The sequence below is a fragment of the Trachypithecus francoisi genome, unplaced genomic scaffold, assembly GCF_009764315.1.
Source record: "Trachypithecus francoisi isolate TF-2019V2 unplaced genomic scaffold, Tfra_2.0 Contig01474, whole genome shotgun sequence".
Classification (NCBI taxonomy): domain Eukaryota; kingdom Metazoa; phylum Chordata; class Mammalia; order Primates; family Cercopithecidae; genus Trachypithecus; species Trachypithecus francoisi.
In genome coordinates this window covers 4,367,609-4,385,306 of record NW_022681435.1, presented here as the reverse complement: position 1 = coordinate 4,385,306, position 17,698 = coordinate 4,367,609, and the positions used below count along the sequence as shown (strand labels likewise).

Here is a 17,698-nt window from a genome sequence, read left to right as displayed (position 1 = left end):
GTTTGCCTCCTTGCTTCTATTTTTAAAATTAGCTTTAAAAGGGCGTATTTTGTATATCATATATAATTCACCATTTCTAATTGTTAAATGTAATGATTTGTTTTTAAAAGCAAATCTACTAGGTTGGGCAATCATCACCATAGATTGGTTTTAGAACATTGTCATCACCCCCAACAGATCCTTCAAGCACGTTTATTATTAGCATTCTCCCTACTGCCCTCACCTCCGGCCACTGATCTACTTTCTGTCTTTATACTTTCTATTGGACACTTAATTCCATTTATTGTATGGTCTCTTGTGTATGGCTTCTTTCACTAAGCATACTGAGAATGTTTTTGAAGTTCATCTACGTCATACCATGTATCCATAATTTTGTGTTTTTTGTTGTTTTTGTTTTGAGAAGGAGCTTCGCTCTGTCACCCAAGCTGGAAAGCAATGGTGTGATCTCAGCTCTCTGCAACCTCCGCCTCCTGGGTTCAAGAAATTATCTTGCCTTGGCCTCCCAAGTGACTGAGATTATATGCACCTGACACCATGCCCAGCTAATTTTTGTATTTTTTAGTAGAGACAGATTTCACCATGTTGGCCAGGCTGGTCTCCAACTCCCGACCTCAGGTGATCTGCCTGCCTCAGCCTCCCAAGTGCTGGGATAACAGGTGTGAGCCACACCCCGCCGTATCCATAGTTTGTTCTTTGTTATTGCTCAGTGCTATTCCGTTACATGGCTATGCCACATTTTGTCTACCCATTCACTAGTTGGAGTGTTAGGTTATTTCTAATAGATACTTAGGTTGTTTCCGATTTTTGGCTATTACGAATAACCCTGCTAAGAACATTTGTGTGCGAGTCTTTGTGTGAATATACATTTTCATTTCTCTTGGGAAGATAACTCAGAGTGGAATTGCTGGGTCATTTGGTAAATTTATGTCTAACTTTGAAACCCATTTCCCATTTAGGAAAAAAAAAAAGGGCAGCTTGTTGCCAGCACTCAATTTTACATAAACAGGCTCTTTGAGGCTGAAACAAATTTGGCTGATTTTCAATGTGAAAATAAAATACAAAAACTGTTTTTGGAGTTATTTCTAAACAGAATTTATCTCTAATTCTAATGTGACAGAAATGTATATAATATTACATCAGGATTAGAGACAACAGTATTCTTGGGGCAAATGGGAAATGGGTTAAGAAACTGCCAAAGTGTTTTCCAAAATGTCTGTACCACTTTTCCATTCCCACTGGCAATGAATGAGCGTTCTTGCTCTTTTCCACATCCTCACCGATATTCCACTCCAGCAAATCTGGACTCATGTTTCAGCTCTGCCACTTGCAGGCTGTGAGAAGTTATGCTACTTACACCAACCTTTAGAAGTGACTGAAGCTTCCAAGTCATTAGCTGGGAAATAGCAAAGAACACCCACCAGACAAGTTCACTGTGAAGATGAAATACGATCGTGTCTGTGAAGTGCCCAGCCTTGGGGCTGACACACGGTAGGCTCCCGAAATGTGTTAAGTGTCTCTCCCAACATGGTCTGCCATCCTCCCCACGCAATTTACAGAAATCATCTTTGAATAAGCTTCCCTAACTAACACGGCTCTGGGTATTAGGTGGTGGCAATCACCTAATTTGCGAGATGGCAAATTCAGGAAGACAATTGCCATTGGATTAGGCTGGGTAATCAGAACGAATCCCTCCTGTCCCCACTGAGTAGGCGCCCTAACTGCTGGCCTTCCTGCCAGCTCCACAAGAGCTGGTTACCCGTGGTCTGCTTGTGAGCTATGACCTCTTCCCTGATCCTTTCTGCTGACAGCAGGCTTTCTGGTGACAGCAGCTATGCGACTTGCTGGCTATTGAGGGTGGGGGAAGAGGGATGCAGACTGGTTGGGGAAGGGGGTTGCAGATTAGTCAAAATGAAACTTGGCATCACTTGAGTGTTTTAAATGTTCGAATAACGCTCCTATAGCCTTTGTTCTCCACCAATTTGAGATAAATACATTATTTTTATAATCTTGCCAATGTTAAACCCAAAGCCACTGGCAGCAGCTAACACTTACATAGTGCATACTTTATATAGTATTCAGAACAGCATTACATAGACTGACTCAAATTCCATAATGGTCAAATGAATAGATGCTGCTATTACATTAGTTTTATAGAAGAAGTGACTGAGGCAGACTGATGATCAGTTAGTGAGTGGCAGAGCAGAGGTTTGAGCCTAGGGAGCAGGTGCAGGAGTCCATATCCCGCAACATGACGTTACTCTGCTACCTGTCAAGGGTCCTGCCCATTTTACAGTAGCTATTAAAATGTGATATGTGGGTCAAGTGTGGTGGCTCATGCCTGTAATCCCAGCTGCTCAGGAGGCTGAGGGAGGAATCGCATGAACCCAGGAGGCAGAGGACGCAGTGAGCTGAGATTGTGCCATTGCTCTCTAGCCTGGGCGACATAGTGAGACTCTCTCTCAATAAACAAACAAACAAACAAACAAACAAATAAATAAATAAATAAATTCAAATACAAATAAAAAGAAAGAAACTTGCCACGACCCACTGTTTAGGGCAAATCTCTCTCAGACCTTATTTTCTCTGCTCTCCCACCACCACAATGACAATCATCAACACAGAGGAAGAGGAAGACTTCTGTGACCAAAGTCGTGGTGGATTTGCCCCACACGCCAAGCTGCAGACACTGGTGGCATGTTCTTGAATTCAGTTCCGATACTTTCTATCTGAAGATAGTGTCAGATCCCACAGGTTGTGGGCCCAGTCCCCAAGGCTACTCCTCACCCATCCCCCGAACCCCCGGACAACCAGCTGCCAGTCAAGGCTTCCGGAACTTCTGACTGACTGGCTTCAAGTTGGGGTTCCCATGAGCACCTCTTGGGGTTAATTTGCTAGAGTGGCTCACAGAACTCAGGGAAACACTTACTTTTACTGGTTTATTACAAAGGTTATTTTAAGGATATAAATAAACAACCAGATGCGGAGATCCATAGGGCGATTTGCAGGAGCTTCGGTCCCCATGGAGTTGGGATGCGCCATCCTCCCAGCATGTGGATGAGTTCTTCACCTCCTGTCAGCCTCCACGTGTTCAGCTGTCTGGAAGCTCCCCAGACCCTGTCCTTTTGGGCTTTTATGGAGGCTTCGCTACATAAGCATGATTGAGAACCATGTAGAAATGTGATTGGACAAAAAGCACCTGATCTGAAGCCAGCAAGCCTGTCTGTTCAGACTTTTCTTGGCATTCTTTTCTCTGTGTGGCTTTCTTTCCCCTAGGGTACAGGGCAGGAATGAGGGTCTTTTGGAATGAGGGCTTTTGACCACAATCAGAGTCCTGCCTTGGACAGGTAAAAGGAGGATAGAAGGTCAGAAAGAGAGAGAGATTCTGTTTCCCGAGGCCAGAAGTGCCCCAACATTATAACAAGGACTATGGGAGTTAGGAGCCAGGAACTGTGGATGGAAACCAATAAATATACAGATAATATCCTAACACCTTAACCACACAGCAAAAAAAAAAAGAGGCAAATCCAGCATTCTTTCCAATGAACACATTGTTTTTCCAAGGTCATCTGTGAAGCCTACCACAAACTCCTCCACTAATCCCAATAATTCAATATTGATTGTTCATCTCTAGCAGAGAATGATACATCTGTCATCAAGGGTTCTCACCTTCAGAGAAGCCATGAAACACGCGCCACAGCCTGACTTAACTGTCCTTTTCCTCTCCAGAGTACAGTCAGTGCTCTGTGGCTGAGGTATGTGGTCACTAAACTGACTGTGTGAGTCATATAGTGTGTGTTTGTCAGTATTTTCACATGTGGGACAACACTGTCAGGAAGTCGTCACCTGGGGAGGAGTCACAGATGACACAGAAGCTCCTCAACGTCAGCCCAGCTCTTGACAGCTGGATTTATCCTTTCCTCCTTCTCCATCCATAGCAGTGATCTCCAGGAATAAGAACGGAAGGTCATGTCCTGTAAATTACTATTACAGGTGAGAATTACACCCAGAGACATTTTTACATATTAGTTGGTATACCACTTTAAAAAAGAATTACTGTGGTAACCCACAGCAGAAAAGGAAACTGATGAAACAAGTGGACTCTTTCCTTATACTACACTGATTACCATTATGAAAACTAATTATGTAACAGATTTTCACAAGGCAATTGACATACGTATCCTCAGACTATTATCATTCCCTCCTTTTACAGATGAGAAGGTAGGCTCAATGCCTTGCCTTATAATTGGCAGAGCTGGACGTAGATTTGTTTCTGGCAGGTGGCAAAGCCTGCATTGTGTTCACAGTTCTATGGGGCCTCCTGGTCAGGAGGGTGTTTTCTTGCTATGAGAGCTGCCCTGTCCCCCACTGTCTGCCTCCATTTGAGTAACTTCCCTAGGAATGTGAAGAGTGGGGTAGTCATCCCTCTGTCTCTACAGGCGCTTCTAAAAAGCATTGCCGATTTGCCACAAAAAGGAATGAAGTACTGATACAGGCGACAACATGGTCAAACCTCAAAAACATTGTGTTAAGTGAAAGCTTCTGTTTACATAAAATGTCCAGAATAGGCCAGGCTCTGTGTCTTCTGCCTATAATCCCAGCATTTTGGGAAACCAAGTGGGAGGATTGCTTGAGCCCAGGCATTCAAGACTAGCCTGGGCAATGTAGTGAGACCCTGTCTCTAAAAAAAAAAAATCCTTAATAGACAAATACATACAGACAGAAAGTAGATTAGTGATTGCCTCTGGCTGTATGTGTCGTGGGGGTGGGGGGTGGAAATGGGGAGATGAGGAGGTAAAAGGGGTGTAGGAATTCTGTCTAGGGTAATGAGAATGTTCTAAAATGGATTGTGGTGATGGTTGCACAATTCTGAATATAGTGAAAGCAATTGAATTGTACACCTTAAATGAGTAAATTGTGTATGGTATGGTAATTATATCTCATTAAAGCTGTAAAAGAGCTGGGCATGGAGGCTCAAGCCTCTAGTCTCAGCTACTCAGAAGGCGGAGGTGGGGGGATGGCTTGAGCCCAGGAGTTCAAGACCAGCCTCGGGCTGGTGTTAAATCTGGTTTTTAAAAAATACCAATTGATATCAATTCCTCAACCACCAAACATACTGTAACCTCATCTGGAATGGAGGTATCTATTTGCTATCTAGCAGATGAATTTTCTTCCTGTGCTGTGCAACTAATTTGCCAACTATGCTGAGAGGGGTTTACTATGCTCTGAAATACCACACATATTAACTGGAGCCCCATGTCATCCAGTCTCTGCACAGCTAAGTTTAAGAAATTCTATAACCAAAAATAATTGGAAATGTAAGTCATTGTTAAATAATGTCAAAAGGACCCAATCACAACCACAATGCATAGTTTCTGAAAAATCTGCAGTTCAGCCTCTCTTGCTCAGTCTTCCACACCTGTCCCAGCAGGTATGTCTCTCAAACCTCTCTCCCATCTCATGTGTTCTGTCCCACACCCAAGCAGTTTTCTCTCTTTTTGATGCTACCATATCACTTCCTCAACCTTACGGCTTTTTCTACCCATCATGTGAATTAATTGAACTTCAGGTTTAAGCACGAAGTTGCTTCCTGCACACACTCTCCCTGAGGAAGGGAAGGCAGTGTATTCCCCTACATTAATTTATTTAACCCTGATATTTATAGAGCGTAGGTGCTTTATGGAGGGGCAGTTTGGGAACACTTTTTGGGAAATACCGTTCCCACCGTATTTCTAAACAGAACATCTTGAGATTAAGGAAATACTGTGGGAACTTCTAAAGCAGCAGGAGTGATCTCAAAAGAAAGCACTAGAGGCATTTGTAAGCAGAATGCTCCAAGGGCAGCATCCACCAAGCAAGGGGGGCCTCATGGGCCAAGATCTGCTCTTCACACAAGGCCCTGAGCCCAGAAGGGTGCCGTCTTTTTATTATTTCTTTTCAGGTGGAGTCTCGCTCTGTCGCCCAGGCTGGAGTTCAGTGGCGCCATCTCGGCTCACTGCAACCTCCGCCTCCCAGGTCCCGGTTCAAGCAATTCTCCTGCCTCAGCCTCCTGAGTTGCTGGGATTACAGGAATGAGCCACCATGCCCAGCTAATTTTTGTATTTTGAGACAGGGTTTCACCGTGTTGGCCAGGATGGTCTTGAACTCCTGACCTTGTGATCTGCCCGCCTCAGACTCCCAAAGTGCTGGGATTACAGGCATGAGCCACCACGCCGGGCCGGGTGCCGTCTTTGGTTTAATGCTCTGATGTCACCATCTTAAAATCCTTAATCCTGTTTGCACAAAGAACCCCTCATTTTCGTCTTGAGCCGGGCCCTGCAAATTATGTTGCTCATCCTGCTACTGCGGCAAGGGTCCTCAAACATCACTGGCCCTGCACTCCCTCCTTCTCCCTCTACTCACTTCTGCTCATCAGGAGGTTTTAGGTGTTGGTGAGACCTTGAACTGTCCTCAGGGAACTTGTCTTTGACAACTCGCCTCTCAGGGTATCTGAGACAATCTGGAAAAGTGGGAAGAAATAGGGAGGAAGTATTTCTAAATGGGTAAGAAGCTGCTACCGACACTCATATGGAAAGGGGTGTCCCCTTTGGCAATACAGCTGTGGCTGCTTTAATTTGGCCTCTCCTACCCAGAGCTTAGCTCAGGCGTCTGTTTTGGGGCACTCAGCATCCCTGGATTCAGCATTTGCAGTCCCTAGCCGCCCCTTCCCTGTTCAGGCTAATCACACTGCACTGTGGTTCTTTTCTTTCTCTGAGCTCTGTGGTGTGGGAGAACAGCCGCCATTGTGAAGAAGTGGACGCTGCTGTGTAGACAGAGCTAAATGCCCTTTCGAAGCTTGGGGCTCCACAAAGGAGAGGTCTGGCCAAGTGGAGCCAGCTTGTATCTGCCGGCAGTGTGGAAAGGAAAGCGTTCTCTGGATTCAGACCAACCTGCGCCCTCAGGGCTGGCTCATATCTGTGCGAGCTGTGCCCTGCAAAGCTCCAGTGGTGTCTTACACTGTCAGGCTGTCAGCCTGCACAGCCCTGAAGGACAGCCGCAAGGCGGCTGCCGCTTGAGCTGTGTGATCTTGAGCAAGTTGTTGAACCTCTCTGAGTCTCAGGTTCTGCATCTGTAAAATGTAGGAGACATTAGTAACTATCCTTTAAGTAGCTTCAAAGAGATTAAGTGAAATAATATATCTGGTGACTAAGCAAGTGTTTAGTGCTTGCCTTCCCCTGGGGCACCCACCTGGTGCTCAGAAGGAGCAGTCGTATCCTGATTTCAAAATATCTCCTACCTGGACATCATTTCAACAGAACCAACCTGTTTTTTGGAGGCAAAGAGACACACATGCTTTTTGGAGCACAGTATGAAAAGACTTTAAGAAGAGAAAGGAAGGAGAATGAGAGGAGGCGGCACTAACCGTAGGCTCATGGGATGCTTCCCTCTCTATTGGAGCTCTGGCTGCCCTGGGATCTACCTAGGACAATAGGATTCATGGTTCTCAATCAGGGTACCCCCCACCCCCCGTAGTGTCTGCAGACTTTTTGATTGTCACGCATGGAGGGGTGGGGGTGCTATTGTCATCTGGTGGGTAGAGGCCAGGGATGCAGCTAAATGTCCTGCAATGCACAGGACATCCCCGAAACACAGAAGGATCCAGCCCACCTACCAGCAGCACCACGGCCTGGAAAGGCTGCCCAGACCTTCAGTCTGTCCACCAGCCAGCGTACAATGAGCTGCCAGGGCGGCACCCTGTGGTTTCTGGAATTCCTAAGAAGGCCAGAGAAATCCCAGAACACATGGTGATGTCGGGGATTTTTTTTTTTTTTCAGATTCATGTGGCATGAAAGGATGACAGACTCCGAAGGGCCCCAGAGGCCCCCGCTGTGTTTTTTGTCTACATTGCTTTCCCAGAAGGTTCCTGAGAAGTCAGACGCTGTGCTTCGCTGCATAGTATCTGGTAACCATCACTAGACTAGCTAATCATCCTCTAAAATCTCCCTGCATACCAGGTTTCTTGGCTCACAAAGGCATTACTAAAACATCATTTGGGAAAATTACCTTGGAAATGTTTTTTTTCTGTGTAATCACTGAAGCAACTCCACCCTCTATGATTTGTTTCTAAAAGATTTCTTTGAGTGACTTCCTGGACACAATTCAGTGATCTTCACTTCACCTTGTGGTTCTGGGTTAGGCAGCTCTCACACTGGTTATTTTTTTTCAGATAATCCACTCTTAATTTTCTTTCTTTCTTGGGGGTCCTTAACCATAGCTTAAATTCATGGGGCACAGAGGAATGGCATGAATAACTTCTTTTCAGTAAATTGATGGAACTCTTCTATTATTCCTTAATTTTTTTTTGGAGATGGAGTCTCTGTCACCCAGGCTGGAGTACAGTGGCATGACCTTCGCTCACTGCCACCCCCGCCTCCTGGGTTCAAGCGATTCTCCCGCCTCAGCCTCCTGAGTAGCTGGGACTACAGACACCCGCCACCGCACCTGGCTAATTTTTTATTTTTATTTTTATTGTGTTTTTTTGAGACAGAGTCTTGCTCTATTGCCAGGCTGGAGTGCGATGGCACGATCTCGGCTCACTGCAACCTCTGCCTCCTGGTTTCAAGTGATTCTCCCACCTCAGTTTCCCAGAGATTATAGGTGCCCGCCACTACACCCGGCTAATTTTTGTATTTTAGTAGAGATGGGGTTTCACTATGTTGGTCAGGCTGGTCTCGAACTCCTGACCTCAGGTGATCTGCCCACCTCGACCTCCCAAAGTGCTAGGATTACAGGTGTGAGCCACTGCGCCCGGCTCGCCTGGCTAATTTTTATATTTTTAATAGAGATGGGGTTTCACCATGTTGGCCAGGATGGTCTCGATCTCTTGACCTCATGATCTGTATGCCTTGGCCTCCCAAAGTGCTGGAATTACAGGCATGAGCCACTGTGCCTGGCCCTAATTGATATCTTAAAACTGGTTAAATTAGTCTCTCCTCTGCACACCTTCTTCAGGGATGCTAAGAAGTGAAAATCTTAAAACGGAGGCAATGGGTGACCAGTGGAGAAAAAGCAGGGAACGGAGATTCCCCCTGAATTGGAGAATAAAGAACTCAGAATTGATCAAGTATGGGTACTCCCAGTGGTCAAAGGATTTATCATTCAAAGAACATAACATAAAACAATTGGGTAGGGAAGTGATATCTTGTACCTCATGGTGGTTCTCTTTTCTTTTTTGAATTATGTCTCTACCCTTGAAAACATGAAGGTTCCAATGGTGTTTCTTGAGGGCAGACAGAAAACTCTTCTCCCCGTTTTGTTTTTTTTTTTGAGACAGGGTCTCTCTTGCTCTGTTGCCCAGGCTGGAGTGCAGTGGCACAATCTCAGCTGACTGCAACCTCCGCCTCCCAGGTTCAAGTGATTCTCATGCCTCAGCCTCCTGAGTGGCTGGGCTTCCAGATGCATACCACCATGCCCAGCTCATTTTTGTATTTTTAGTAGAGATGGGGTTTCACTATGTTGGTCAGGCTGGTCTCGAACTCCTGACCTCAGGTGATCTGCCCACCTCGACCTCCCAAAGTGCTAGGATTACAGGTGTGAGCCACTGCGCCCGGCTCGCCTGGCTAATTTTTATATTTTTAATAGAGATGGGGTTTCACCATGTTGGCCAGGATGGTCTCGATCTCTTGACCTCATGATCTGTATGCCTTGGCCTCCCAAAGTGCTGGAATTACAGGCATGAGCCACTGTGCCTGGCCCTAATTGATATCTTAAAACTGGTTAAATTAGTCTCTCCTCTGCACACCTTCTTCAGGGATGCTAAGAAGTGAAAATCTTAAAACGGAGGCAATGGGTGACCAGTGGAGAAAAAGCAGGGAACGGAGATTCCCCCTGAATTGGAGAATAAAGAACTCAGAATTGATCAAGTATGGGTACTCCCAGTGGTCAAAGGATTTATCATTCAAAGAACATAACATAAAACAATTGGGTAGGGAAGTGATATCTTGTACCTCATGGGTGGTTCTCTTTTCTTTTTTGAATTATGTCTCTACCCTTGAAAACATGAAGGTTCCAATGGTGTTTCTTGAGGGCAGACAGAAAACTCTTCTCCCCGTTTTGTTTTTTTTTTTGAGACAGGGTCTCTCTTGCTCTGTTGCCCAGGCTGGAGTGCAGTGGCACAATCTCAGCTGACTGCAACCTCCGCCTCCCAGGTTCAAGTGATTCTCATGCCTCAGCCTCCTGAGTGGCTGGGCTTCCAGATGCATACCACCATGCCCAGCTCATTTTTGTATTTTTAGTAGAGATGGGGTTTCGCTATGCTTGCCAGGTTGGTCTCTGATCCTGTTTTTCTAAGTCCAGCTAGGAGAGGGGTGAGCCTCAGCAACGGCTGCCTTTTGCTAGCAGAAGTCGTCATAAAACCTTGATTTCAGCCTGGAGCTGCAGTGTAGAACTGTGCGCTCAGCCTCTCCAAGCCCAGGCTTCTGTCTCTGTGATGGTCCGTCGTCATTCAGACAGACAGAATGGTGCAGGCTTCTGTCTCTGTGATGGTCCGTCGTCATTCAGACAGACAGAATGGTGCAGGCTTCTGTCTCTGTGATGGTCCGTCGTCATTCAGACAGACAGAATGGTGCAGGCTTCTGTCTCTGTGATGGTCCGTCGTCATTCAGACAGACAGAATGGTGCAGGCTGACCTTGAGTCTTCAGAGCAGAGCCTTCGTGTGTTTGGACACGCCCTGAACTTGGCTGTGGTCCCCTCGCCCAGATACTTCTGAAATGTTTAGGAGGTGGCTCTCAATATGTGACCCACGGTAGGTTCCAAAAACAAGGGGAGGACTTTCAGGTAAGATTTCCAGCAAGTGGCAGGAGAAAAGAGAACCACCCACAAGATACCAGATACCACTTCCCTGTGCAAGTCTCATTTCTGGCTGATTGTTCAGATCTATACTGCACAGGGGAAAAAAAGTCAGCCATTAGGAAACTGGGGGAAATCAATCAGCCTGAATGAAAAACTGGAATCCAAGAGATCAGAATGAGTTCCCAGGCCCAGCTCATGAATATTTTATTTATTTTCTTCAAAACAGCCACATACCCACAAAAAGGAGGAATTAACTGCTTCCTATGAAGGAGTGTGATGAAACAGTGTTAAAGGGGGACACAGGACTGATAAGAACAGGCAGAAATGAATTATGATCAGAAATCCCTTGATAGTTTTTCAGGGAAGCCCATTTTTTGGTGTCTTTTTATAGGCAAATGCCCGTAAGAGGCTCAGCCACGCAGCTGCTGGAGGACTTATCCTTGCATGCAGGTCTATCTGCTCCAAGCCCCAGGGTCACTACTCAGGCATTTACCTGAAGGAGAAGGCAAGGAGGAAAAATCCACAGTTGCCAAAAAAAAGCACATTCATGGCATGAGCACAGCGGCAGCCTAGCTGGGAGACACAGAGAGGGAGGGAGGGAGGAGGACTCAGCATTTTCAGGTCCTGCTCACGGTGCAGGTGCAGTTCTAATGGACTTTTTCTTCCCTCTGTACTTCTTTTGTCTTTCCTCTTTCTATGGAGTCCCTTTTTCTTTCTTTCTTTCTTCCTTTTTTTGAGACAGTGTCTCACTCTGTCTCCCAGGCTGGAGTGCAGTGGCACAATCATGATTACAGCTCCCTTCAGCCTCGACCACACAGGCTCAGGTCATCCTCCTGTCTTAGCCTCCCAGGTAGCTGAGACTACAGGTGCACACCACCACACCCAAATAACTTTTGTATTTTTTGTAGAGACAAGGTTTTGCCATGTTGCTCAGACTGGTCTTAAACACCTAGATTCGAGTGATCCACCCATCCGCCTTGGCCTCCCAAAGTGCTGGGATTATAGGCATGAGCCACCATGCCTGGCCAGAACATGGGGTTCTCATCTTAGTGGTCTCTGCAGTTGCTTGCCAAAAATCATGCAATAAATAAGACAAAAATACAAGAATGTTCCTAAGACAGATTAAGAATAGTGTATTGTTTCCAAATACCAGGCTTTCCTTCCTACATATACAGCACATTTCCATATATTTTCAATGACATGAAGGCTAATGAGAAAGCTCTTTGGAACACAATGGAAACCTTCCTGCTCTGTAACAAGAGGCAAAAATCCTAAGGGGTGGATGAAATTCCTGGAGGTTTTACCGGATTAGCCCATTAACATCATGTCCCATTACTGAACACCAGGAAAGGATGAATCTCTTCTAAGGGAGAAAGTGTAGATCAATTTCTTTGACGATATCAGTAACATACACATAGCATCAGTCTGGGAAGCCTACATTCCAAACTCTTCATCCTCAGGAAGAAAGTGGCATTTGCAAATCTACTTTGTTCTCCTCTCTTTTGTACCATAACTAACACACTAACTTTCAGCACTATTAAAGTATAATTTTCAAAAAGGTAAAATGATTCCCATGCAGATAAGAAATACACATTTTAAAGACTTTATTCAACTCATTAATTAGAAAAGAAACTGGAAACTATTAAGGTCTGAGGAGCTAGGTATGTATAGGCAATTTAAAAAAGAAATGTCGGGATAAAACTACTGGGTTAGGTGTAGCACTGGTTAATATCCTACACAGCAATAAACACTAACTTACAGGGTTATGTTTTCTCCTAGATGGAAATTATTTGCATTTCTATTGGATAAAAACCTACAAATTAACATATAACTTCACTTTAAATCAGTAGTTATAATTTTTTTTTTTTCTTTTTCTTTTTTTTTTTTTTTTTTGAGACGTAGTCTCGCTTTGTCGCCCAGGCTGGAGTGCAGTGGCCGGATCTCAGCTCACTGCAAGCTCCGCCTCCCGGGTTTACGCCATTCTCCTGCCTCAGCCTCCCGAGTAGCTGGGACTACAGGCGCCCGCCACCTCGCCCTCACCCCGCCCGACGGGGTTTCACCGGGTTAGCCAGGATGGTCTCGATCTCCTGACCTCGTGATCTGCCTGTCTCGGCCTCCCAAAGTGCTGGGATTACAGGCTTGAGCCACCGCGCCCGGCCCAGTAGTTATCATTGAGTGAAACAAAGTATATGACCGAAGACCATGCTTGGATGGGCCTTTGCCTTCATATGACATTGAAAAAAGATACTATCCATATCTTTGCCTGATTTCCAAGTATTGGACAATTTTTCCTAATAGCACGTTAGGATTAGGGGTAGCATTTTTCATTTTGTATCCCACCCATCAGCACAGCACCATCTTAGGTACATAACATGCTCAATCGTGTCTACTGAATAATGTGTTTATTTGTATCAGCAAGAAGAAGCCTTTTCAATTCCTCACCTAACATAATCCATCACCCTCATCCCTGTTGCTTACTGTCCATCCTTGTTCATAGCTTTATGGGTTTTTTTTTTTCCTAAAAATACCTAAACTAATAAGGATATTTTTCTTTCTTTATCGTCAGGTCAGCCCAAGCCAGAGGTAACTTGGTATAAGAATGGTCACACCATGGATGAGAGTGGCCTTGTTTCCAGCTATGAATTCTTTGAGAATCAGTATATTCATGTGTTACATCTCTCTTGGTAAGTGGCTATACCCCTGTGGACTGTTTACTAATATCCCTATATTCTGTCGTGTGCTGGTTACTATGAGGTAAGGCCAAAAGATGGCTCATATTTGCTTCTAGAGTCCTAATTTTAGATGCTATTAGCAGGCATCAGCCAAAGCACCCAGCAATGACGATTTCCTGAACTCTGTTCAGTAACTAATTATACTCCCCTAATTTGCTGCTGTCCATGGAGTTAAGCTTTATCTAGAATTTTATTCAAGGTGATTCAGCCACTGTCATCCATTAAATAAACTTTTCATTTCATCTTGATCTCTCTGGAAAGTAAAGAAAGTGTGATAGGATCTCAGCATTGTTGTCCAACCTTCCATGGGTAGGAAGGAAGAAGTGGCTGGCAGTGATCCCATAGCACGTTGGTGGTGGAGTTCAGGCTGGAAGCCATACCCCCGGCTTTATTTTAGGAAGTAGTATGGTCCAGTACAGTGATTTCAAATTCTTTTTTGTTCCTCCAAGAGCTCTTGTTTGGATAAAACCAGGAAACTCAATAGGTAAGGGAGAGAAAATGCGAACTGCTCAGGGTGAGGCTGGGTAGGGAGTCTGTGCTTTTGATCCTCAATGCTACTAAATTGGTCACAGTGCCCTTATGGGGGCTCTGAGGAGCCTGAGAGTTCTTCAAAGCATGGTATGAAAATGAGTGGTAGGCGTGGGAGTGTGCTGATAGCCTTGAGTCTGAGATTTAAAAAAAGACTTGTTACGTTCCAGCTCTGCCATTTTCTTGCTGTATAACCTTGGCCAGTTGCTTAACCTCTCTGAAACTCAATTTTATCATCTGTCTTCATGATGACAGAGAGAGTTAAAGAATGTAATGCTTGTAGAAGTTTCATTATAGAGGAGTTGTTCATAAACATGAAGGCTTTCTTATCTCCCATCTATTACTTTGTTTAAAGTAACAGACTGAGCGTGGTGGTGGCTCATGCCTGCAATCTCAGCACTTTGGGAGGGTGAGGCAGGAGGATTGCTTGAGGCCAGGAGTTTGAGACAAGCCTGAGCAACAGAGTGAGACTTCATCTCTACAAAAAAATTGAAAAATCGGCTGGGCATGGTGGCTTATGCCTGTAGTCCCAGTTACTCGAGAGGCCAGGGTGGAGGAATTGCTGGAGCCTAGGAGTTTGAGGCTGCAGTCAGCTATGATTGCACCACTGCACTCCAGCTTGGGTGACAGAGTGAAATCCTGTCACAAAAATAAGTAAATATGTAAATAAATAATAAACATCAGACATTATTTTACTATGGTTGAAATGCTTACCTGACTTAGAGCATATCTAGCCTAACATTTAAGATACTCATTACTCATCTATTCTTTCATTCTTTAGATAATATTCTTCAGGCACCTACATATGCCAGGCATTTTGCTTAATGCTAGAGATGGCGGTAAATAAATAACACAAACATCATCCACACCCTTACAAAACATCAACTCTGGTATAGACGTTCAGTGGTGAACAAAGACAGCCATTCTTCCCCTTACCACTCCAGTGAACCTGGGAGGCAGCCAGACTGGCGTTTGCTGGCCCTTGACCATGGCCTGGACTTTCCTACTTCTTCATTCCAACCTTATCAAAGTCTCCCCTTCCTCATCTTTATCCCATTCAGCTTAGAAACCACCTGTGAGGGTCACAGGTGAGATTCCAGCTACCCATGGGTCTGTCCAGCCTCAAACATTCTCATCTCCTTTGATCTTGATGAATAGGCCTCTCTTTTGGTGGTTATTCATTGCTCAGGATTGATGACAAGTTCAGTAGACTGTGGGCCTCACAGGGGGCAGGAGCCCTCTCTGATTCACGCAAACATATCCTAGAACCTGGCACAGTGCCTGCAACATAAATATTTGTTGAAAGATTGATGGAGATATCTATTTATCTATCTATCTATCTATCTATCTATCTATCTATCTATCTATCTATCTGTCTGTCTCCCTTTCTCTATCTATTGTTTTTGTGGTTGGTTTATCTAGATCAATGTTAGCAAACATTTTTCTAAAAGGGGCAGATAGTATTTTAGCCTTTGCAGGCCAGATGCAAAAATAGGCCACAACTATTTACGTCTGTCATAGATAATATGCTTTTTTTAAAAAAGAGCATAGTTGTGTACCAATAAAACTTTATTTACAAAAACAGATGAGGGAACAGATTTGGCCTGTGGGCTATAGCTTTCCTACCCTGGTAATATCCTTGAGGATCTACACGCTGAACCTCTTTGTATATTTCCCACCCTTGCTTATTTGCCTCTGAGCATTCAATGCATATTTCCTAATTTTACTCTCACAGTAAACCAAAATATTATACCCACATTTTAGCCAGAAGAGAAGCTTGACATGTGTTCTTTTAAGAACTGAGATTTGCTATTACTGTTTTATGTTCCATATACAGGATGAGGATATAAAGGGATGGAGGAATAAGAAGCCCATGAGGAAGCCCCAGAGGCAGGTGGGCAAATCAAAGCAGGAGGTATACAAAGCAGGAGGAGAAACTTGGGAAGGGAACTTGCCCTGTGGAAGGTTCAGGCAGTCACCATTCCCTGCTCTGAGATCCAGCACCATAAAAATTGAGGATTTGACACAACAGAATCCACTCTTTCCAAGCTCCTGGGCTGCCATTTTGAAAAATAACCCACCTACTAGGAAAAGTATTCAGTCGTAATGCAAGAAATGTTGGTAGAGCCCTATAATAGATGTGGTCACGTTTTGCTGCTTACTAGTAAGTATTCTGGGCACTAATGATCGTGGAAAGTTCTGACTTTTTATACCAGTAGTTCTGAATTCTAGCTGCCCATTAGTATCACCTGGGGAGCCTTTAAAACCCACTGATGCTTGGGCTTCGCTCTTGACCAATTAAATCAGTATCCCAGGTGATTCCAGTGTTTTGCTGAAAATGAGACACGCTGTATGTCCTAAACATTCATCTGCAAAGTAATCTGACTTATACCAGTATGTTAACTGCTGGTGAGGAAAATGAATGGAATTTTGTGCAAATGCCTTTCAAAGATTAAAAGTTAGTTGTTCGTTATAATATTAGTCTCAAAATTTCCTGGTATACACCGTCAACCACTGGATTAGCTCATAGCCCAAAGAAAAGTACTTTTCTTCACCTACATTTGGTCTTTGGGTTATTAAATCCGAGTTTTTAGATATTTGAAAGCTCCTGTTTCTGTGTTTCCCAAGGGCTTTTTTTGGTTTAACAAATCTAAGCCGGGCGCGGTGGCTCAAGCCTGTAATCCCAGCACTTTGGGAGGCTGAGACGGGCGGATCACGAGGTCAGGAGATCGAGACCATCCTGGCTAACACGGTGAAACCCCGTCTCTACTAAAAAAAAAATACAAAAACTAGCCGGGCGAGGTGGCGGGCACCTGTAGTCCCAGCTCCTCGGGAGGCTGAGGCAGGAGAATGGCGTGAACCCGGGAGGCGGAGCTTGCAGTGAGCTGAGATCCGGCCACTGCACTACAGTCCGGGCGACAGAGCGAGACTCCGCCTCAAAAAAAAAAAAAAAAAAAAAAAAAAAAAAAAAAATCTAATCTGCAGTTCTGCTTGGAGGCTAAGAGCCCTGCGGTTGTATTTATGAGCCTTTTGATTTTCTTTCTTTCCTCTATGTTCCTTGCATTCTCCTCCTCATGCCGTCCTCATCTCATGAACCTGGGCACTTCAGGCGAGTGAGACGGCGGGGAAGAGATTTATCATTGCTGTTGTAACCTTTACATTACCACAGGTCAAGTGTGCTTGGCAGGGAAGAGAAATGGAAAGCCAAGAAGGCATTTCCAGGGAGAGAAACATCAATAATCACATTATGGTATGCACTGTAGCTTGAAATAGAGTTTTGTTTTTTGTTTTTTTCCCAAAAGATGTAGGAGTTGAAGGGTGGGGAGGAAAATGCAAATAGATGTTTTCTACCACATAATGAAAGCAAATTGCAACGACGTGTATACAAATGGGGAATTGTGGTCTCTTATGAACACAATGTAAAGAAAGGCAGCAAAGCAACAGATAAAAATCTGTCCAGGAACCCGCACTTAGATATACCCTCTCCTCAGCGGGGAGGCCTCCTTTGATGGTTGCAATCGCATGGCTGTGCTGAGAGCCAGCAGGAGGGAGGTGGAAGGAAGGGGGAGGGGGCGGAGGACACACGGGAGCAGCAAACTCCGCCCCTGCC

At 44.7% G+C, this 17,698-nt stretch overlaps 1 protein-coding gene across 3 annotated transcripts in view; it reads left to right on the top strand.

The window, feature by feature from the left end:
- The window catches only part of ALPK2 (alpha kinase 2), a 148,009-nt gene that overhangs the window by 8,882 nt on the left and 121,429 nt on the right, over window positions 1-17,698 (top strand). For 2 of the 3 annotated variants that reach the window (XR_004443741.1, XM_033238715.1), the window contains exons 2-3: window positions 7,812-7,939; window positions 13,395-13,512. Coding sequence is in view for 2 of the 3 variants with exons in the window: in XM_033238715.1 (XP_033094606.1) it covers window positions 7,816-7,939; window positions 13,395-13,512 (242 nt within the window). In the remaining variant the exon portion in view is untranslated. The remainder of the gene's footprint in view (window positions 1-7,811; window positions 7,940-13,394; window positions 13,513-17,698) is intronic. The other variant, XM_033238717.1, reaches the window with a different exon arrangement.